This window comes from Rhynchophorus ferrugineus, unplaced genomic scaffold, assembly GCF_030347505.1.
Source record: "Rhynchophorus ferrugineus isolate W39M unplaced genomic scaffold, kcgeb_rfMv2 rfM11, whole genome shotgun sequence".
Taxonomy (NCBI): Eukaryota; Metazoa; Arthropoda; class Insecta; order Coleoptera; family Curculionidae; genus Rhynchophorus; species Rhynchophorus ferrugineus.
In genome coordinates, this window is record NW_027472590.1 from 1,063,720 (window position 1) to 1,087,839 (window position 24,120).

Genomic DNA, 24,120 nt, shown 5'->3' on the forward strand with positions numbered 1-24,120 from the left:
AGATTACTGAAAATATAGATATTTATGTAAAATTGGATGACAAAAAAGGTGCAGTAGTTATTTTTGAGCTAGTTGACAAGGTTTAAAAGTTATCCACATTTAGTGTTTTTTGATGAAAATTATTTAATCTATATTTTTATTGATATCTCAAAAACAATTAGTTATACGTCAAAACTGATGATGCTATCGTTTTTCTCACCCCGATATTATTAAACTGTGAAGTTTTCAGTCCAATTGACGACCTAAAGATTTTTTGTAATTTTTCCATATATATACTCAGGAAAAATCCCGATTTTTGGCCATATTCAGACTTTTCTCTATAACTTAGATTTAAACCAAGATAGATTACTGAAAATATAGATATTTATGTAAAATTGGATGACAAAAAAGGTGCTGTAGTTATTTTGGAGCTAGTTGACGAGGTTTAAAAGTTATCCACATTTAGTGTTTTTTGATGAAAATTATTTAATCTATATTTTTATTGATATCTCAAAAACAATTAGTTATACGTCAAAACTGATGATTCTATCGTTTTTCTCACCCCGATATTGTTAAACTGTGAAGTTTTCAATCCAATTGACGACCTAAAGATTTTTTGTAATTTTTCCATATATATACTCAGGAAAAATCCCGCCTTTTGCCATATTCAGACTTTTCTCTATAACTTAGATTTAAACCAAGATAGATTACTGAAAATATAGATATTTATGTAAAATTGGATGACAAAAAAGGTGCTGTAGTTATTTTTGAGCTAGTTGACGAGGTTTAAAAGTTATCCACATTTAGTGTTTTTTGATGAAAATTGTTTAATCTTTATTTTTATTGATATCTCAAAAACAATTAGTTATACGTCAAAACTGATGATTCTATCGTTTTTCTCACCCCGATATTGTTAAACTGTGAAGTTTTTAGTCTATTTGACGACCTAAAGGTTTTTTGTAATATTTCCATATATATCCACTCAGGAAAAATCCCGATTTTTGGCCATATTCAGACTTTTCTCTATAACTTAGATTTAAACCAAGATAGATTACTGAAAATATAGATATTTATGTAAAATTGGATGACAAACAAGGTGCTGTAGTTATTTTCGAGCTAGTTGATGAGGTTTAAAATTATACGCATTTAGTGTTTTTTGATGATAATTGTTTAATCTTTATTTTTATTGATATCTCAAGATGTTATCTGAAGAAGTATGATGTAGTATTTCAATATATTGCCTCTTCTTTTTACTACAAAAATAATAAAGACGAAATGAAACTTTACCTGAATTGATCTCTATTGTTTAACGTTTCCTGTTTTATCGACAGGATGACGGGTCCTAGGTCCTCGTCGTTAGTGAAGTAGTTCCAGTGTTCCGTACCGTAGAAATATTTCTCATAGGTCTCTTGTTCCACACTGGTCAGCTCGAAACCCTGGTTCTTCTCCCACTGTTCCTCGATCGTCGTTTTCTTCCGAGGTAAAGAGTTGTCGTCGTCTTCGTCGTCTTCGTATAAATCGTTACAACCTACCGGGCGATCGTCGATTATTACGGCCGATTATCGGTGTATCAAGACTTACTTCTGTCTCTTTTTCGTAAACCGTGTCCGTTCTCTTGGTCCGTACCGTCCGTGGTTTCCTCGTTGGCCTCTTGGATCTCGTTCTCGTGCTCCGACTCGCTCTCGTCCCATATCGTGTCCGTCGTGATCTTTTGCCGGGAACACTCGATCCAATAGCCGGGAGTTGGAATGAAGTTATGTGGGAATTCTTCGCAGAACTCATCTGGAAAAGACGATTAGTATCAGTGGCGAAAAATACCGAGAAATGTATAGAGGCTCATATTTTTTTTTAATCTCCTGAAACGGCAACAATCTGTCCGTGGGCAATAAGTCTTATTAACATATTAGCTATATAATATAACCACCCTGACATGCAGTAAGTGATCTATTGTACAACTTATAATCTAAATCTTATTCTAAATACTATGATAACTTATTTTAAAGTCTATATTAACTTATTATAAAAACTATTCTAGCTTATTTTAGAGATTATTAAATCTCACTCTATATGTCTATTAATCAGTTCGTATGGCAGTTTGCGTTTGAGCCTACGCACTTCACTGTCATTGCGCACATTTAACTGTCGCCAAGTACATTGGGATCTTTCAGGGTACTTCGAACTAACACTCCGAATCACACTCGTTATGGGTTCTATGGGAATATCGCGCTGAATCAGTTTGTTGGACACTTAATAAGGGACATCGACGATGACTGGCAACACTTTATTATGGAACCTCTGGAGGATATCTATGTTAGATTTGCCAAATGCCTAAGTATTGACTTGTACAGCAAAACTTTGTTGTCTAATGATAATTTAGATTTACGCCCTATAAACCATAACATTTGGTTTAGTTTAAGCCCAAGCTGTTTGCGTTTCGTAACTATTTGTTTTTTTCCATGTCAAACGTCGATCGAAATGCATTCCCAGATATTTAACTTAACATAAGTTCATGATTATTCAATTTTACTGAGGGATATGTTCTTCTGCAAAGGTTGAATTTCACATGGATAGATTTTGTCTCATTTGCTTTGAGACGCCACGTTTGCAACCACAATTCTACTTTGTTAAAATGGGGTTGGAAATTTCTTGTGGCTGATATTGGATCCTGGTATGATGATAAAACCGCTGTATCTTTAGCTTATATTGCAACAGTAGTTTTTCTTGAAGTCGGTAGGCGAGCTGTGTAAAATGGATATAACAATGGGCTAAGAACACTGCCCTGCAGAACACCCGAATATATTGGGTGTAGGTCAGTGTATTCGTCAACCTATTTAACAATAAAATGTCTGTCTGTGAGGTACGATTACAGCAGGTGAAAGTGCGTATGGGGCAAAAGCTTTTTCAATTTAACATGCATGCATGTAATAATTTTTCAGCTATTTGAAAGAAATCTTGATATTTAATATTTCTTGTTGAAATTTGTTTAAGCTTTGTTTTTGTCGTTATCTCTAAAATAATTATTAAATAGTAAAACTATTGTTTCTATCGTCCAGAAATTGAAAAATTCGCAAGATTTTATTCCATTTCGTGACCAAAGTTTTTTCTGCAATATATATACCTAGGAAAAATTGTGATTTTTGACCATTTCCAAGTGCTGCTATTTCCCAACTCTGATTGAAACGAAGGTAGATAGCTAAAAACTGAAATGCCAAATTAGTTATCTTTCGCCTTGTTGTTAACGTTTAAAAGCTATTTATATTTTTGTGTAAAATTTGTTAGTCTAATTTTTGTCAGAATCTCAAAGACAATTAGCTAAGCATCAAAACAGGTGATTTTAACATCTTTTAAACCTCGAAATTACATTTATAATTAGATAGTAAATTGACTACATAGTTTGGTTAACAGTTAAGGTGTTTCAGGGCATCAGAGCAACTTGTGTACCCGATACCCTCTTATTATACAATGTACTTTATCTAAAATGTATCTAGTGTATGTATCTACCTCTCTCTAATATCCTCCCACTGCATTCGAACTAATATAGACCACAATTACAGGCACGTAAGGCAAATTACAGGCCAACGAGACCTAATAATCATAAACGTCGCTAGTTTTATTGCTGTTTTTTAATTGAAATCGATGCTACTGTACCTTGGAAACCGTTCTAAAGTCCATTAGCATTCCTAAGACTAATTAATGCCGCATTTATTTCAGGCTATATCGCTTTTGTTGACCTTTGAAAGCTTGGTAAATAAAATATTATTTTACAGTAAAGGATAACAAAAATACAGCAGACAATATTGTTTATTCTTCTTTCAAGCAATCATGTTTTGATATATAAGAACAGTCACAAGTTAAAAGGTGTTAAATGTGGTGAATAGAATGAATGTTGTAACAATTAATATTTAAATTTACGCTTTTTGCGATTGATATTCGAAGGAATGCATTATTTTGCTGAAAAGTTAACATTTGTTCTGTAAAACATAAATTTGTAGCTGTTACTGAGAATTATTCTGATATTGGCTGATAATATTAACCTAATATTGGTATGTAAAGGTATTTGAGAAAAGGAGTATCATAATAAGATGTATTATGAACCAATTACACTATATAATGTGAACACAGATGCGAGCAAGAACTGCATTTTTGGGCGAAAAATAACATTGTTAACTTCTAACACGTCTTTCTTAGTTCTAATCCGGGCGGTGAAAGTAATAGTGAGGGATGAAGGTTGCACTATACACGCGCGATGAAAAATTAAATTTTCATTTAAACTTACCGGTGTTGTTATAACTTGCCTACCGCTAAAATGTAGTAGACGTTACACCCGTCGTAATATAAATTCATAACGCCGGATATCCGAAAGAAAGCCGCGCGCTAGCCGAAGGAAAAAAAAGCTGGGAACAAGTTTTATCCGAAAATTTTACAAAAATAATAAATCAACCTCCCTGGGTGTCGTAAAAAGTTGCTAGCTGGTACGCTCTTGTACATTGACTGAAGATTGTATGAGATAAAGTAGAAATTGGCGCTTTTTTACTATGATTATTAATGATGTGTGATATTAAGGGTCTAAAGGGTCTATTAATGTCCCTAAATAATAATATTCCTTGAAATTTTATAGTTATTAACTTCCAAACTTCTGAAATATGTCAAATATGATTATCAATAACAATGACATAACTAACAATTCCAAGATCACTGAAATAAAAATTATACTAAAATGTGTTTAATTGACTGAGTTATACCAGTTCCACAAAAAGAGCCGATGAATACATTTTAAATAATAAAATATCATGAAACTTGGCATTTAGTTTGAATGTTACAGTGGATTTACTGAAACAGCTTTAAATGAGTACAATTAAAAATATTCAGTGAATATGTAAAGATTTTTAAACACTGTTATCTATTGCTAAAGCTTGATTGGAAATAATTATAAATAGGGTACTATTGGGTTGGTTATTAAAGGTGTAAAAAATTAGTACAGATCTCCAGCGTTGCTTTCTTCATATATTGAAGCTGCTTCTGACCATAGTTAGTGATGATGTGGCGCAAAGTCCGCTCACTGTAAGGCAGAACACCAAACGAGCAGAAACAGCTTGGTGTTCAAACTTAGAGTGACCCAACTATACACACAGTTTGGCTCAAGCTTTCCTTGATCTTCTTGTCTTATCCATAATGTTAAAATATCTTCCTTTTACATATTGGTACACTATATATACATCATAGTTAATACAGAAAAAAAACTTACGCTAAAATGAGACAATGGCTGTGCATAATTTATGATACAATTTTACGATATATTATTTTACTACCTTTTCCCTTTGTGTGCGTATATCATCGGTAACAGCATCAATTTTTTATGAACATGCAAGATGGCGATATACACCGATGATTCTTAAAAAGTTTACCGGCTGAAAGGGACCAGGGTATTTCCATCCAGAACTTTAACAATATGGAAAGTTTATAACCAACAATGCCACTGTTTACTCCGCTGCCTTGGTCGATGTCACCAGCAAGAACGAACAGTGGCAAATTGCCGCTATTTATTAAAATTCCGGGTGTTGTCGAAATAAAATATTCAGGAGGTTTTTGGAAATCGATTTCAATATTTGCGGTTTCGTAGTTATTTTACGTTGGAACACCGTTAAATATATTTATCAATTTCAACATTGTGTTTACATTTATTCTGGATTTAACATTAAAAATTATAGTTAAAATATAATATACTGACTTTTAAATACATATTCTATATTTTATAGATTTAATAAACATATCCATATTTCATGAATTATATTGTTATAAAAGGTGGGCCTAACATTTAGATATAAGTATAGATGAGAAAAGGGAAATCATAATAAGATGAATTATGAAACAGTGTGATTTTCATCTAGACACTACTGGTAGCACTATTATAAGTCATTAGAATGGGGAACACCGCAAATGAAGGTAGATTGAGGGTTTTTGAGGGTTCAAAGTTTTATACTCTGTACAATCTTTTATTTGATTTTTATGATTAGTTCTAGTATGCAGGTGTTTGAACAAGGAAAACGAACAATCAACCAACCGCTTTCGTGATGATCTAACCCTCCAAATATGCAAGTTATTTATAACCAGTCGTTTTATTAAAAGCCCAAGGTACATAAATCTTCAATCGATATCAGATGGATAAAAGAAAACTGCCCGAAAACTGAACGCACATTTCCTATTTATTTGGGTCTGTGTGTTTTATTTTTTCCTTTCGGTCGCCTATCGATTTACGACAAAAGGTGTCCGACGTCTTATAAAATATTCATTACTCCACTACAAGTTAATGGACATCACACATAACAACGAGAGGTAGACGAAAAACTTGTTTAAAACGTTTACATTCCTCTTTTCCTCCAGTCCTATTGGACTTTAACGGTTTCTCCTAAGGTTATTTTTTATTTTTCTGTCATAAAGGAACCTTTCATTTTGGATTTGTATGTAGAAATAGTTCGTATATGTTCCGTTTTCGTTAGTTTTGTTTTTTTTATTGATTATTTGATTCTTACGTAGGTTAGCAGAACTTCCAGAAAACTTATTGTATAGTGTGAATAATATTTAAACAAAGTACAACACAACACAGACAACAGTTCACAATGAATCATTATGGATGAAACTGGAAAATAGGTTAAAGACTAAAAAATCTTTGGAAATAATTTTCCAAAGCCAACAATGTACCCATTTATATAGTTCAGTAAATTAAAGTATGTATTATTTCAACATTCATCCATGTCACTAAGCTTATCTCCCTTTGTCTGCAGACATGGAATTATTACCTCAAGAATCCAACAAGGTTACTGTATCAATGATATATCAATTTAGGCACATTATATAATCATAAACAAATCATATCATTTGTCATACCTTTTAAATCAATTCTGATTAGATATCAAGGTTAGTAAATTAAAGATTAATGTTTTAACGAACAATAAAATATATTTTTATTTTCATCACAATTGTTTTTTGGAAATTTTATGGGTTTTATATTATGTAATAATTTTTATATTGACATTGCAAAATTGGTGTAATTATTCTGCTTAATAAAAGAATAACTTTACAAAGTTTATCTGTATTTTTTGCCATAAAAATAATCGGTTTACATAATGGAGATTGTACAGATATAATATGTAGTTTTTATTAATACAAATCTGGTATATATTAATTTTATATATCTATTTTGGCATTTTATCTTGTTTGCTAAGATATTGTTAGGGTTTCCTTGGTCTCTTGTTTTATGTACGGTATATTCTGTTTCTTTTATTGTTATATATTTTTTATTAAATTGTATAAAAACACTTGAAAACTAGTTGATTTTTGATCAGATTTATAATGCGAATTATTTACCTCTAAATGGAGTTATATAATGAAGAGTACAGTGCAAGAAATAAGGACAATTTTCATGATAAAATCTTAAATGAAAATTCTTTAGAAGTAATTAATTTTTTTGAGAAGACAATAATATAAACCTTGAGTAGACGCAAGTGAAGAGAGAACAAAGTATTATTAATTATCCGTAAGCGTTATACATTTACTTAAGTTTAATGACAACTATAATGGATAAAGATATCATTATTATTGATTATTTATCAGTATCAGTAGTATATTGTTTTAATATATTTTTGGATGAATAATTAGTTTAAATCAGTTACATTTGTATTTCAGACAGAATATCCTGGGTCTGTAAATGTAAAATAATTTCTTTGAATTTTTCATAATTTTTAAGAGTATGATTGCCGTTTGTTAGTATATGTTAATGTATGGAAAGTTAAAATAAATTTTGATACAAAAATTAATCATTTAAACAAACATCTGAAATTAATTGATTGCATTTTGGATAATATAAATGATCTATTTTTGATCTAGGATTTTTTGAATTAACTACTCTACTTACCAGAACACGCTTGAGGTGGCAATGGGAATATCAAGGTGGTGCTGCTCTTTCGTCGAGCCACGGCGCAGCCTAAACTTTGCGGCTTGAAGCTGCGCAGCTGCTGCATAAAGTCGCTGCACTCCATCAGGGCCACGTCGGCGAAATGCAGGTCGCAGAGGATCTGGTTCTTGAATCGGCGAGCCCGTTTCTGGTTGGGTCCGGTCAGGTTGAGACCGCACGAGTTGCAGCGTAGGCATTCCTCGTGGTAGTGGTTGTTGTCGTAGAGCGGTGATGGTTCTGGAATGTAAGTGTACTTCGTTATTTCATCGGGAGAGGCTCGGTATTCATTTTAGAGCTAATTCGGTTTCGCGACAGCCAACAAAACGCGATAATTATCGATGAGACACGTCGCAGGTCGCGTGAAGCTTCCCCCGAAGAACACGGAGTACCCATTATTTCGTCTTTATCTTTGAATATGCGCGCGTAACGTGCCTGTTGAATGGCCATTATAATAAATAACGAGATATAGAGATATGGGGCAAAAACTACGACGATCTTGAGACACGGAGGGCGAAAATATCGATTTATTTGGAGCGAATGTTCACCTGTCGTTTTTACCGTACGTTTTTAATTGTACCACCAAGTTAATGGCTATAACTTATACGATATACGATATAGCTTCGGAATATCGGTTTAAACTATAGTTTCTTGACTCTGGATAGAGGACACATCATACACATCTCGTTTTCATAACAAATTTCATTAAAGTAATCTTTATAAATCCATTTAACTACTATATGTATTGATAGAAGTTGATTTAGATTGATTTTAATTCCTCGGAGCCCCAGATGACATAACCAGCTTTATATATTAATATTTTTAATTTGATCTTCAGAAAAGTGGTCCTGTTCAATTTCAGATAGAAAGAACATAATATCTTGGTCAACTATGGTCTAGCGACTGGAAGAAGTCCCAGTTATTTACTCAAATGCATGTACTAAATCGTTTATATTAAAAATATTTTTATTGTAGTCGTTTTTACAAAGATGAATCTTTAAATTTTTTAATTAACCTGTTAACAGTGTCTCCCAATTCATCTTAATAAATCAATATACCAATTAATAAAAGGTAGGTTAAAATATAATATATTTAATTTGTATGTTATCTAAATATTAGAGCATCTTTGTATATATTTCAAACCTATTTATTCCTTCATTACCGTAGAATGATACTTTAATCAATTTCAGAAATAAGACGATTGTTTTTCTTAAAATAGAAGAGCTAGAAATATACCGCACTATTTATTTATTGAAAAAAATATAATTTTTCTCATTACTTACGATATTTAAATTTAGCTTCTAACAATACTAGTAAATACAAAACAGAAGAAGGAGAAGATTAGAGATAGTGGCTACTTATTTCAAGCTCTTTAATATTGATATCAAATGGGAACTCTCTGGGGAATACTTTCCTTTTTCCACAGGTTTGCGAGTCAGTAGATATGTAATAATATCAATGCGATACATATCAGAAGTATCTTTGGCTATTCTTTGAGAATTCCTTTTATTATCTAAGTATTTGTAGCCTTCAACCTTTTAAAGTTCTGATACTGTAATTTTACGCAGGTGCTTGCCATGTTTGGCACAAAATACTAATACGTATCTTCTTTTCTGTGCGTTCAGTTTATTGCTATTCCTCTTTGCATTCTCTTTCTTTTCTTAATAATATTTTTTTTAAACTGACTCTGAATGGATTGTATTTTCTTCAATTGGATCCAGTTAATTTGTTGTATCGTGTTAATATGGATTATTAGCTATCTCATTATAATCTCTGGTAATAATATTTTTACTGGATTCTTCTTTGGACAGGTTAATTAGAATTGTTCCCATACGGGGACCCTCTTAAAAAAGTTGTGTTTAAAGGGTCAGTGGCATAAATCCACTCATTACAATATTTTGATAGAATTTCAACAAATTCCAAGCATAGTGTATCAGTTAATCAAATAATAACTCACGTAAATACATTTTTATTTCTCAATGGCGCAAGACAAATTCCCATCCAATTTTATGTCTCGAATATTACGAGTTCAGGCACTTGAGCAGTAGTCGAAAAAATATTATAACGTCGAATAGAGGAGAGAGAGAGCTCCAGACAAACTATTTGTACAAGGATACGTCCGCATATTTTCCCGTCATTAGATATGGAACAGCTTTGACCCGAATAGGTTGAGATATTAAAAGGAAAACGACCATCATATTCAAAATAGTTCAAAGGTTCGGATTCTGTATAGGTCGACGTATCTTAGCAAGACTCAGCCCTAGACAGTTGAAATTACTGGGTAATCGGTGAATATGAACGAGGCAATGTGGGCAGCAGATTAATTAAAGTTTGCATGGGAAAGAGACGATTCGATGGAGACTATTCTTATGAATTGGTTGACAGTGACGAGACGAAATATACAGAGACATTTGTAAATTGAGTGTGATTAATTAGTACTAGTATTGAAAAAATATATATATCTATTCTAGTATTTTCTCCTGTGTGCTTGTTAAAATATTGTTAGTGTTTTCTTGGTCTCTTGTTTTATTAAAATCTGACTATGTAACGAAATATTTTACTTTTACTGTACTGCAATACAAAGAAAGAATAATTTGTTTTAATTGATATAGAACTTCTTGGTCAACCGACCAGGAGATATTATTATGGAATGATGCTTACACTGAAGAAGAACAACCTGAACAAAGTTATTTTAAATCACGACAATGAATTTCTACTGAAGATTTACAAAGGGATTTTCACTCTGACTCTGATGCAGCATTATCCAGTTGAAAAATAGTTTATTTATTATGAAGATACCTGAAATCTAGTTGATTTTTAAGCAGATTCATAACACGAACTGTTTACTTCGAAATGGATTTCAATAATGGAGAGTACGGTACAAGATGTATGGACAATTTTCATTAAAAAATCTTAAATAAACATCCTTTAGAATTAAATCATTACCGTTTTTTTCGAGAATACAATGATATAAAGTTAGAGTAAGCGCAAGTAAAGAAGGGACAATGCATTATTAATTACCCATAAGCGTTATAAATTTACTTATGCACATTAATAACGTAATCCTCATATATTAAAATGATTTATCTTTTAAATATCCTATCATGGATAAAAATGGCATTGTTCTTCATCAATTCGGATCAGCGGTATATTATTTTTCTATATTTTGGATGAATAATGATTTTTTAATCAGCAACATTTGTATTTCGGACAGTATAATACTGGTCTCTAAATTTATATTCATTTGTTTGGATTTTTCATAATTTTTAAGTGTACGATAGCCACATCATAATATAATCAAATATATAGCAAATTAAGATTTTTGTACAAAGATTAATCATTTACACAAATAGCTTTAATTAATTGATATAAGAATTCCTTATTATAGTTATATAATCAATTGTATCACGCCTGAATTTTCCCATGTCCTATAGACGCATTTCGTTATGAAATACTATATTTAAGGCGGTTGAACGCGCTCGAAATTGATATAATCACGCCAATTTAACGCCGAAACCAAAACCCGTTGTTCAGTCATCTCGCCCGGCCCGCTGACTCTGGCGCGCAGCCAATAGTCCATCCACCACCAACAGTAAATCTAACCAGAAAACCTTTCATTATGGCGTTCTTTAACGACCTTATTATGTGACAGCGACACCAACAACGCCACCGCCTCCTCCTGCAGAAGAATTCGGAAACACTTGTTGCTAGGCAAACTGAGAATCGTGCGTTTACATGCGGCCGATGACTGACTTTTCAGTCACCAAAAACAAAAGCGGCTAAAATTTTTTTTGATTGATTAATGTTTTATTCTGTGGTGTATTGTTTATTGATTTGTATAAGTTCTCTATTAGACCAGAGATTATTCTATTATAGAGATATTATTCATTTATCATTCATTTATTCATTTATTTTATTATCTATTCATTTATTTGTAATCTTTCAACATAAACTTAATCTTCCTTTTTCAATTCAATAATAGTTTCTTTTAATAATGTGCTTGGATAAATTACCTTTATTTAAATATAGTTTTTTTAATAGACTCCTGTTTACTTATATAGTTATTTTATTATCTTCATTTATAGTGTATTTGATTTTCAATTTTAGTAGAGCTTGACTGGATTATAGTATGATTAACTTGGCTAACAATCAATTTAGTTGATTTTGTGTTGATGCATTTTCATCACAATTAATTACATAATATTTTAAACTAAATATATTATTATTCTTCTATTAAATTAAACTATTAATGAATTGGTTTTTGTTTTATTGTGTTCTTATGCAGTGATAATTACCTTAATCAATTTTCTTTGAATTATACTGTAAAATATTTTGGTTTAAGCAAATCTAATCATTCTTCATGATTGGATTTATTTAGAAATTAAAATGATAACACCGAAACTGAAAATGTCTCAAATAAACAAAGCCATCATATCCATAAATAATAGAAACAACAATGCTATTTCAATCAGCATCAAATTGAAACATTGAGATGACATCATTGACGTATTGCTCGCATTCGTATTTTGGGATTTTTTTACAGCTACAGCACTGAATCAGGTTGGATTTAAATAATGCAATTATTCAAAAACATATATGTTTGTAAAGGGGCGTCGATGCGTGAATTCACTCACACGTTAGCACTTGTCAGAATAATGGTTTAGAGCTTTTATACATTTCCATATAATTAAAATCGGTATTTCATTTAGGTTTTTTGTTTTTCGATTCGAACAAAACAAAACTCTTTTTCTAAATCGGCCATAATATATATTTTGAGTTAAAATATTACTAGAGGGGTATTATTTTCAGTTATATCGTTTCAATTATTTTGTAATATAATATTTACATGAATATTATTGATAGGATTGTATTTCAATATTGATCGGAATTTTAATAAACGGCGTTATAAAATTTGAAGTAATAGTTAGAATCTTGTAATTAATATTAATATAATCATAAATTTCGCATTCCTTTTATCATATTATTTATTTTTCTATACATAGATTAAATGTGAATTAAATATTATACCTTATTAAACCTTATTTTTTCAATATAACGATAACAATTTTATTTATATTTTTTATAAGCAATTCAATAAACACGAAGAACATGTTTTTAATTCATTGAAGTTACATTATTACTGTAGAGATAGTAAGGTTTATCTTCTGTTTATTATAACCTTATTTTTAACAGGTCAATTGAAAAGTTCCCGGCCTACCATAGTAAAACAAATTTTTTTGGCAAAATTAGTTTTTTCATTCAACATAATTCCTTCCAAGGGTAATACACTGATTATAGCGTCCCTTCAAATTTTCGATACCATTTTTGTTAGTAACGATTTGCCCTTTGCTTCAAAATAGGCCTCAGTTTCGGCGATCAGAAAACAGAAGCAGATCTGAAAACAGGAAATAGTCACCAGAGGCCAGATCTGGAGAATACGGTGAATGATGAAGCAATTCGAAGCCCAATTCATAGATTTTTGCCATCGTTTTCACTAACTTGTGACACGGTGCATTATCTTGCTAAAGCAAAACTATCTTTTTCTTGAAATGCAGCCGTTTTCGGCGATTTTGTCCTTCAAACCGTCCAATAACGCTATGTGATAGTCGCTGTTGATGGTCCTTTCTTTTTCAAGGTAGCCAATGAAAATTATTTCATGCGTATCCCAAAATACCGACGCCATAAACTTACCAGCCAACTGTTGCATTTTCCCACGCTTTGGAGCGGGTTCATCGAGTGCTGTACACTCGGATGACTGTCGATTAGACTTCGGAGTGAAATGATGGAGCCGTGTTTCATCCATTGTCACATATTAACGCAAAAACTCGGATTTATTACGCTCGATCATCTTTAAACACTGCTCCGAATCATCAACTCGTTTTTGTTTGATCAAAAGTGAGCTCGAGCGGCACCCACTTTGCACAGAGCTTTCTCATACCCAAATATTCGTGAATGATATGATATACACTTTCAGTTGATATCTTTAGAGTGTTTGCTATTTCATTCAATTTCAATTTGCGGTCATTCAAAATCATTTTGTGGATATTTTAAATGTTTTCGTCGGTAACAACCTCTTTTGGGCGCCCACTGCGTTCACCGTCTTTGGTGCTCATTTCACCACATCTAAACCTAGCATACCAAACCTTGATGGTTGATTTTCGGGGGGCAGTGTCCGGAAAGTCGGCATCAAGCCAAGTTTTTGCTTCAACTGTATTTTTTCCTTTCAAAAAGTAATATTTTATCAACACACGAATTTCCCTTTTATCCATTTTATTCACAATAATAAAAGTTGCTTCACTCAAAATGTTTTAATTTAGAAATTAATGATCCGACAGCTGTCAAATTTATACACGCATCTTTTGAGGGTTAGGGCTAACTAAAAAACATATGGATTTAATTTTAGTAGAGCCATTTATTTGTCAGGCCGGGAACATTTAAGTTCACCTGTTATATAAATTGTTTATTGATTTAATAAAATTAATTTAATAATTATTTTAATTAATTTTATAGTATGTTAAGTTTGGGTTTATTTTACTACACAATGTCTTTTCTGGATATTTTTAAAAAATCTTCATATTTCGTCACACTTTCCTTTATAAATTTGACATACTCTATATATCTTTGTAAGTACCTTTTCACGTATTCTTTTCAGAAAATGTCCTTCAGATAAACGACTCGCGAATACTCCCATCCGATTTTAGGGTTGTTTTAACCGATCCAGTCTTATATTGTTACCCAGATCGTGTTCAGGAGAGGGCTTCGATCCGTCACGAAAAGAATTAAACAGAAGCCAAAGTAACTTCGTTGCTCTAGGCATGAAAAAGTTTAAGGTCGAATAAATGTCGAACAACGGTGAGGATCATTCGACCCTTCGGCGCGCCCTTGATTGGATCGTGACGTTTTAATTGCATTTGCAAGTCAGTGAAGGTTTTTATGGAATTGGTTAAGCTTTCAATTTCAAGGATGGAGTCCTTTATTTCGCACACAATCCAACAAACTTAAGGAAACATGTTGGTTTAACACATAATTCATAAAAAACCGGTTTTCAGTAATATTAACACATAGTAATATTCGACTATGTTCTGGAAGGGGAGGCAGCAGGAAATTCAATCGGGTTTAATAACAGGTGACTGTTTCGGTTATGTAGCATTGACGAAATTAAGTAGCGCCCACCATAGCTGAAATACAGGTTGATGTCGTCGACTTGAGCCAGGTCGATGGCTGCCAGGCCTGTCAGTTAGAAAATGTAAATTTTTACGACAGATTCCTGGCTAGGTATGGCTGGACTTTGCGCATTCGATATTGGTTTTCTAAACTGGAAAACAGCCAGACGATGTCGAGTTGTAAAAGTCGAAAGAAGAACAGTTTTTAGTAGTTATTATTAAAGTTAATGCAATAAGGTTACTGGTTCCTTTGTTGTATGCTTTTTTTTTCGAAACAGTATCCCAATTTATGACATTAACCTAGTTTAATTTTTATTTATTGAGCATAATGTGATAGAATAAGGTGCACTTTTCCTTTACAGCTGTTTTTCTTGGTCCCATATCATAGTATAAGATTAATTTTGTACAATAGTTTGTTTTTCTTTCATGATTTTATTGATTTCATGATACAAACCCTATCCTATTTATTTGCCAGTACAACTATATTGTTTTATTATATTCTTATTGTATTTAATGTTTTTAATATTTCAAAAGTTTGCAGAAAGAATTATTTTTCTTTTTGCACATTTATAACGCATTATTTCATTAGAAATTCCATTTAAATTCTTTATAATATTTATTATTTAACACAATTTCCTTTTATAAATTGTACTTTTCTTTTTTAATAGTTTAGATGATATTTTTTCTACATAATTTCTCGATCACAATTTGGAAAAGCATGATTGACCTTTTGTTGTTTAGTAAGTAGTAGTAGTAGTATTACTACGTAAGTAGTAAGCTATGTAACTTATATTTTTATTAAAATAATTTTATCGATCATACTTTTTACTGTATGATTGTCTATTTCTTGTTTGTGATTTTCATTTTTATTAATTTTATTAATTGTTAAACAACATAATTTTTCTATATAAACCTTTTTCAGGCAATTTTCTCGATAATAATTTGTTCTAGCATGATAGATCTTTAATTTTAATGTTATTTTATGCTTTTTTTAGTTTATATTATTTGAACGCTCTGTAAATAATATATTTTTATTAAGACAGTTTTTATACCATAATTTGTTATAGCATGATTAATCTTTTACTGTTTTGTACTATTTTGTACATATCTTTAGTTTTTATTTTTAAAACAACACCCTTTTGACAAAAATAAATGGTTGACGCCGACTTTGACTACAGATTCAGTAAAAGCGATTTGTCTTCATATTCGACGTCGACTCTTAATAATACTCAGTTTTTTTTCGTGCCATTGCTTTCGGTGGTTCTGTTCGATATAGAAACTTTGCGATTAATATTCATCTTTATTTTTCGGTTTGAGGCAATGTTTCATCCTCAGAAAATAAGTTTAATTATGAAGACCACTCAGTGAACATAAAAAGTTGGTAAATAATCAAAAATACTAAATCTATTTTTAATAAATAACCAAATAACTCTTCCCTATGCTAACTATAATTATATAGTGTACAATTTTTCTGGATAAATAGCATTCATTGGACAAAATTATGTTTTATATAAACTTATTGATTAAAGCAATATTGTGGTTAGATGTCTGTTGCTGATGAAAAGAGGAAATAGGAAGTAAAAATGTGGATTAAGGAGGGGAAATTATTTTTTTGACCAAGGTGGCAGTGGAAGGTAGATAGGCAATACTGAATCATTAGACGAAAATGGTTATTAACAAAAATTATATTGAGTTTCTTCGATATCAGTTAATTTAACGATTGTTATCAGTTTATGCGTTAATTTTGATATATCCTCATCGATTTTATCACAGCATATTAAAAACTATATAAAAACAAAGTTATTTCTGAACATATCCCAACCGATACCATCCACAGGGCGAGCGTCAGGACTTATTATCGTTAAAAGTTACCTACTGACCCTTTTGCGGACGAGGAATATTGGCGGTCAGCGACGTATCTCCATTTTTACGATTCAGGCATCGAGCTGAATTTTTGCCGACCTTACTGGAACTTTCCACGAATGATTACAGAAGTTCGGGCATTCTAATAAAACAGTTTGGGAAAAAAACGGACAGATATAATATCGTCTAGAAGGTGGGACGTAATAACTGAGTGTGGAAAAGATAGCAATAAAGTTTGACGATGGAGCATTGTCAGGTTTTGTTAACCAAGCGTCTGTTCGATATCAAACCAATAATACGCTTTGGATAAGATTGTCCCAAGTATAATTATTTTTAGACGGTTTGTTTTAATCTCGCCTTCACCATTTCACCACTGAACACCATCTTTCATGGTATAAGAATGTCCGTCTAATATTTAGTTTCCTTGAGAATAATTTGATCAAAAAAGTCCATCTTCTTGTGTAATTTTTGAGTGTGCTGCATAAAAATTGAGAACGTAAGAACTAGGTTTATTCGTTTAGTCAGCTTGAGCATAATTTCAATGAATGAAATTCACCTTTTTTACGGATTTGTTTTATTACTTTTTATAAAATTTGTTCAGTAGTCTTGAGCATAATTTGAATGCATTTGCTTTATGGAATGTTTTCATTTTTACAAGTTCTTTATTTTATTTCTAATTTCTTATACATTCGAATTATAAGAGCAGTAATTTCATAATTACCATGATTCAGATTTAAAATAGTAAAATTTATATTTCAAATAATAAAATGAATCGCCTTTGTTATATATGCAAATTATCTTCTCTAATTTATTTTGATATGTTAGACACAACTTTGCGATTTATGATTCGCCGTTCTTAATTTCTTCTTCGCTTCTTCTTCTTAAAATTCAAATAGATAAATATATGTGATTAATATGGTTATTTTCAAGTGCAGTCCTTTTGACGAGACGTTTTTGCTTGATACCTTTTGTTTTCTAGCTTAAAATAATGTTATTTTTTTGAATAAAATCAAAAGAACCTATGATGGAGCTTTTGTACGCACCACAAAGTAAATCTGACATAGTTTAAGGGAAAAATAGAACTCAGCTTTATTGGAAGAAGCCGTCATAAGATATGAAGACAAATCGCCAAAGCTTTTAAGACATTTACACTTTTTGTCGATGACTAGCTTACCGACGCCGCAGAAGATATTTTTCTTCACCATACACCGTTGTGTCTACACAATTAAGTGCGCTCATTCGAAAGAAAATTCGGAGTAACGCCATAAAAGGGTTAATATAATGGAGTTTTTGTGTCCGAGTGAAAAGAAGTGTAAAATCTTTATTATCCAACGGTAATAATTGAAAAATAAGGATCGAGACGTATCCTCATTTCATGAGAAGGTAACTCAGATGAATGAAAGTATATTTTTTTGTCTGTTCTATTAAATCGCACGGCTTAAAACTTACGAAATAACTGGAGATAGAATAGTTAATCCTTTGTTTATTTATTATCTTATTTTTTATGCTTAAAATGATGCAGATGTTTATCGAAATAATATAAGCATTCGCTATTTCCTAAACAACAGTACTATTCTACAATAATAGAAACAAACAACGGAAAATGAAAATATACACAGCGTAGTTTGGTTTTGATGCGTCTTATTGTTCTTTTAAAATAAAAATATATATGTATAAACAATAATATTAATTAAATTTATTCAAAATATAAATTTACCAACACTTTCAGTAAATAAGGAGCTATTTTATATTAAAAAGGTGACATAAATATCTCATTGTTACAATGATAACCAATTCAATATAGTTCCAAAAGTTTTCTTTATATAATTTAAGTGTTTTATTTTATATAATAATTACAGACGATAAATTCTACTATTTAAATAGAACTAGATGGATGAAAATGTATCTGTTCTGATGATAAACTATATTTTGATCCAGTAAATTGGGAAAACAGATATCTACAGAAAGGCAAACAAATTAAAATGCTTTTGTGTTCATAGAATCTAGAGTGAAATTAAATTTAACTAAATTTAAACTAAATGTTAATTTGAGACGTTTATTACAATCTTTTATGAAAATGTCATTAATTTTAAGTGAGACATTGTTCAAGTTTTAATTTGACGTATTCCTTTTAGTGAGATAACAAGTGGAATGAGGTGAATATTGGAAATTATGTTTGGAGAATATTTTAATTACTATAAATTAATTAAACATTATATCTAGATTTTATTTGCAAATAAATTGGGACCTAATTAAAATGAAATATTTTAGCAAATATCTGTTTTCAGAATTTAGCTTTTAATTGCATCAAACAAAACTTATGTTTATATATTTATATGTTTATAACAAACATTTTAATAACAACAAATAATTATTATTTATACATTTTATTTGCAATATCTCTATAATAAATGTAAGTATAAATTAAATGATATGTTTTAGTAAAAATGTACGAATGAAGATTTTAATTGAGAACGGAGCATCATAGAAAGTGTAGTTATGTTAGCTATAATTAAAATAAACAAAATATATGTTTATAATATAGGGATGAGATTTTTTATTAAAACACCAATAATTTAAGTTTATAATTAAGTGACAATTTGATGAATTTATTTGTTATTTTAAATCTATAAAATTCATATTATATATATGTAAACTAAAGGAAGTTAGTAGTGGAAATTAAGTAATATTTGTATATCAATAAATAATTAGCAATTATACAGTATATCCGTAATAAAGTAAAACGAAATATTTTAGTAAAAATGGATGCTTGAAGTTTTTAAATAAGAACAGGGCATCATAGAAAGATTAATTATGAGTTATGATCAGCAATTAGCCTGCAATAACATTTATGCTTATTCTATACGGATGAGAAATTTTCAAATTAAAACACCAATAATTTAAGTAAATAAGTAAGTGTTAACTTGATGAAAAATTCATATCAAATATAAGTAAATCGAATAGAGGTTAATAGTGCAAATTAAGTAATTTTAATAATTGTAAGTATTAGTAATTATATATTTTATCGGTAATATCTTTATAATTTGTATAAATATAATTAAAACGATATCTTTTAATGAGAATATATTATTAAAGGTTTTAAATAAGAACGGAGTATCGTAGAAAGGTTAGTTATGAGCGTGAGTGTTTGAGAGGTCTGGCATGGACGACTATTAATTTATGAATCAGTGTATCTGGCAACGCTGTCGTCGATGTGTATACATTCTTGCTAACACACGACCACTAGGAACAACAAAGCGACTGACATCAAATGGCAAAACTCAAAATATAGTGAAACGAAACGTAACAAAAGCGAGAGATACGCAAACAGGTAAGAGACAACAAACACACAGAGTACCTTTCGAGGGACCGGGCAAGGAGTCGAGTTCATTCTTGTCTGTGGAGGAGGAAATTTTGGCAGAATCGAGAAAGTAACAGAAAACACAAGAGAATGAGACAGAGACGGCGTCGGCTGGTGCACGGCGAGATTTCGCTCGGAGATCTGACAAACGTAAACACGGGGTGCATGCAATATCCTCGCCGATGACGCTCAGCGTCGTCGTGGCTCGTCCGGCCTCGTTGTACGTACTGGAGCGACGCGCGGCGCCTTGATAGAGGCAGTCGGTCGAAACCCCACCCCCACGAGATCGATGCCAACATTGTAGGCCAAAAATTACTGGCGTCTCGTTCGGATTGCCGCCATCGACTTAAATGTTTCCACCGATTATTGCTTCTCCGATTATTTTACATTATCAGATTCGACGTAAGACCGAACATTCTAGCATAACCATCGTCAGATTCTCATTCCATCCGGAGCTATGGACAGTCTATTAATTTCATTAACTTTTATTGTATATAATTTATATATTTGCAACAAGTTTGTCAATACTTCGTAAAGATTTAACTTAAATTAGAGTAATATTACATAGAGTTTATAGATATGGAGTATACAGAAGATATCCTGATAATTTACTTTAGCAGATTCTCATTTCTTCACAAACTAAACTACGGAGTGCTTGTTAAAAATGACATTAGGCTTCTGTAAATTAATTATTTATTTTCAATACTTTTGTCAGTATTTCGTCAATATTTAACTGTAATATAAGCGATATTATATAGAGTTAGTATATATAGAGTATGCAAAGGATGTTCTGATTATTTACTTTATCAGATGCTCATTTCACCATAGATTCTATCATAGCCATAATAAATTTCTCATTTTATAATGAACTATGGACCGATTATTAATTATTATTAACATTATTTTTCTGTAAATAACTTATTTATTTTCAACAATTTTTTCAATATTTCGTAAATATTTAACTGTGATATAAGCGATAGTACATAGAGTTAATAAATATAGAGTATGTCATGTTCTGAAAGTTATGAGCTCATTATTAATAATTAAACTACTCAAAAAACCATTTAATTTATTTGTATTGCTATAGAGTAATAGAAGCTTTTTGTATAGTGTAATAGAAATTTAGAGAAAACTATTAGCTGTTTAGATTAATTTTGTTTGTCCAGATGCACATATAGGATAAATATTTCTTATCAACATATCTTAATTATTTAGCTAGTATTTAATTAATGTCGTAAATATAGAGTGGGCGAAGAACTTACGAGGAAAATTTTAAGATTTTTAGGTTAGGTTATATTTTATATTTTAAAATATTGTGGCTTACTGGTTCCATCTATAGATTTCTGGTTTTGGAAATTGCATTTTTGCAGTAATCCATTCTATTAACTTGATCAATTGTTTGTTAATCGTTAAACTAGATAGCATGTTCTCATAAATAAGTAGTCTAACAGAATTAAATCTTTTGTATAGAAAAATTTAATGCTTTTATGATGGTACAGTGTTAGATGTTGAAAAAGTATATTATTTTGTGGTTGGTGCTAGTCTAGGTTTAAATACTTTTATGGCAGCTACAATTGCAATCTTTTCAGGTCCATATGAAACTTTTGTCTTTACGATTTTGTTTAACTTTCAAAATTCTAACGTAATCTATATATATATATATATATATATATATATATATATATATATATATATATATATATATATATATATATAGATTACATTAGTAAATATAGATATTTTCAGAAAAAGTTTGATTTATAATTGATTTAACAACAAATATAATATACGCAGATGTAAGATTAAATGTTCTCAAAGAACAAGAAATACAAATTATTCAAATATAAAGTTCATATAACTAGACTGCATAGTATAAAGAGGAATATTAAATATATGTAAGTTTTAATTATATGGAATATTAGGTAAATATTGTTGTAATATATTACTTTTAAATTAGGCTTTTTAGACTAATTATGTTCGTCGTTATATAAAAGCTTATAAATTAATTAGTATCATATAATTTGATTGAAAAATGGAGTTCGGTGTTCGATGTTAGCTGAAAGAATATAGAGCGAAGCTGCTGCGAATTTTGACATTTTAATCATATACTTGATGTATACGCCATATAATAACACGACACATCGTTGAAGTAAAAGTAATTTGTTAAAAAAAGGCCTAAATATGTCGCTGGAATGTAATTTCTTCGCATATCCAATTACTCCACATTCAGTATATTGTGGCGTTATTGGACTGCCGCTTTTTTATTTCATTTAACAAGCAGTTGACGACATGAATGGTAATTTCACGCAAATCGATAGGTATGGTCCAAAGTCAAATAATGAAAAAGTCTATTTCAAACGATGGAATTGATTACATTATATGACATAGTTTTAAGAGACACTAAAATTTTATGCCTGTGATTACGATAACGACAAAATTAATTTATTAAATATATATTTGTTATAGTTTGGTGGATGCGCGCATGTTTTACTACAAAATGCCTCTTAGTTGTTATAATAAAATTATTTTTTATGCTTATTAAGTATATTATTTATATTTGTAATAGTAATAAGATATAGAATTATTAAAAAAGGCGCTATGTCAATAATATTAGCATGTTAACAAGTATTTGGGACTAAACTAGCGCATTCGCCAAAAATCTTTTGATGGTGAAAATTTGCTTTATGTAAATATCGGATACAGGTGGCTGGATGAGGACGACGTCAAAGTCGGCTCGTCTTTTTTCCGAATGCCTTTCGGCATTATCTTTCACCTTGCAGGCGTTTCAATATATCCACCTTAAAAAATTACGCGTCGCGGCCTCCAGCAGCACCGAACCGGCATCAGAGAGCGCACCGACAACCCGAAGACCGTGTCGCAATTACTAACAATGATAAATGGGTTTACTTAGATCCTTTCTTAATGTCCCGTCATAAATTCCATTCCGTGGAATTCGCCAAATTCAAAACATCCTCCCTCCGGAAAGATTTTGGGCGCGTTTTACACCGCGTCGACGACGAGGATAAATAAACCACAGCCATGCCCATCGCTCCGGATTTCGGACGATAAATCGCACCTTTTAACGTCGATCTCGAAAATTGAATTAATATGTTTTATTGATTATATTAAGATTTCGTTCCTTCGCCTATATACTTATATAATATTATAATACGTTTACCATATTATTTATGGTTTACTTAATGAATGAGTCAAGTAAGTAACAGGTATTTTTTGATAAATAGCAACAAAATTATAGTGTTGAGAAAGTTAGGTGGAGCTTTCGCCATATATTTCAAATAATGTTAATCAAATTTTAGTCATTATAATTAGTTTCTTTAATATAAAGTAAATATGAACATAATAAATTAATCAATGCAGGTATTTATTCCTAATATTTATTACAGCATCAGATATGAAACTGGCAGATAATGTTGGCATATATGTCTAAACATATGGTCTGGGTTATGTAATAATAACTTCTCAGTTATGTCGAATTATTTAAGAAATATTTTATTTTATTTTAACAAAAATGCGATATTTAACTTTTTCCAGTCTTCTTATTATAAACCGCCATTTATATGAAGCTGTGAAAAAAAAAACCGGAAATTATTTAGAGTGATACGGTATACTGAGAACAAAGCATTTTTTTCTAGAAAAATCGCCAAGGGGTTTCAGGATATTTCCATATTTTTTTTAGCATCAGGCTTCATTAAAACTGACTTAATTCCATCCCATCACCGAACAAAAATGAAGGAATCCTATACGAAACCTGACGCTTTCTTTTTATTCTGAGAGATTGACGCAAC

General features: G+C 30.9%; 1 protein-coding gene across 2 annotated transcripts in view; it reads right to left on the reverse strand.

Moving 5' to 3' along the window:
* rsh (Rap GTPase activating protein radish) overlaps nt 1–24,120 on the reverse strand; it is a 76,633-nt gene that overhangs the window by 35,429 nt on the left and 17,084 nt on the right. For both annotated transcript variants that reach the window (XM_076416993.1, XM_076416992.1), the window contains 3 exons: nt 7,892–8,167; nt 1,561–1,761; nt 1,267–1,507 (listed from right to left, as the gene is read on the reverse strand). In XM_076416993.1, coding sequence (XP_076273108.1) covers nt 1,267–1,507; nt 1,561–1,761; nt 7,892–8,167 — 718 coding nt within the window. The remainder of the gene's footprint in view (nt 1–1,266; nt 1,508–1,560; nt 1,762–7,891; nt 8,168–24,120) is intronic.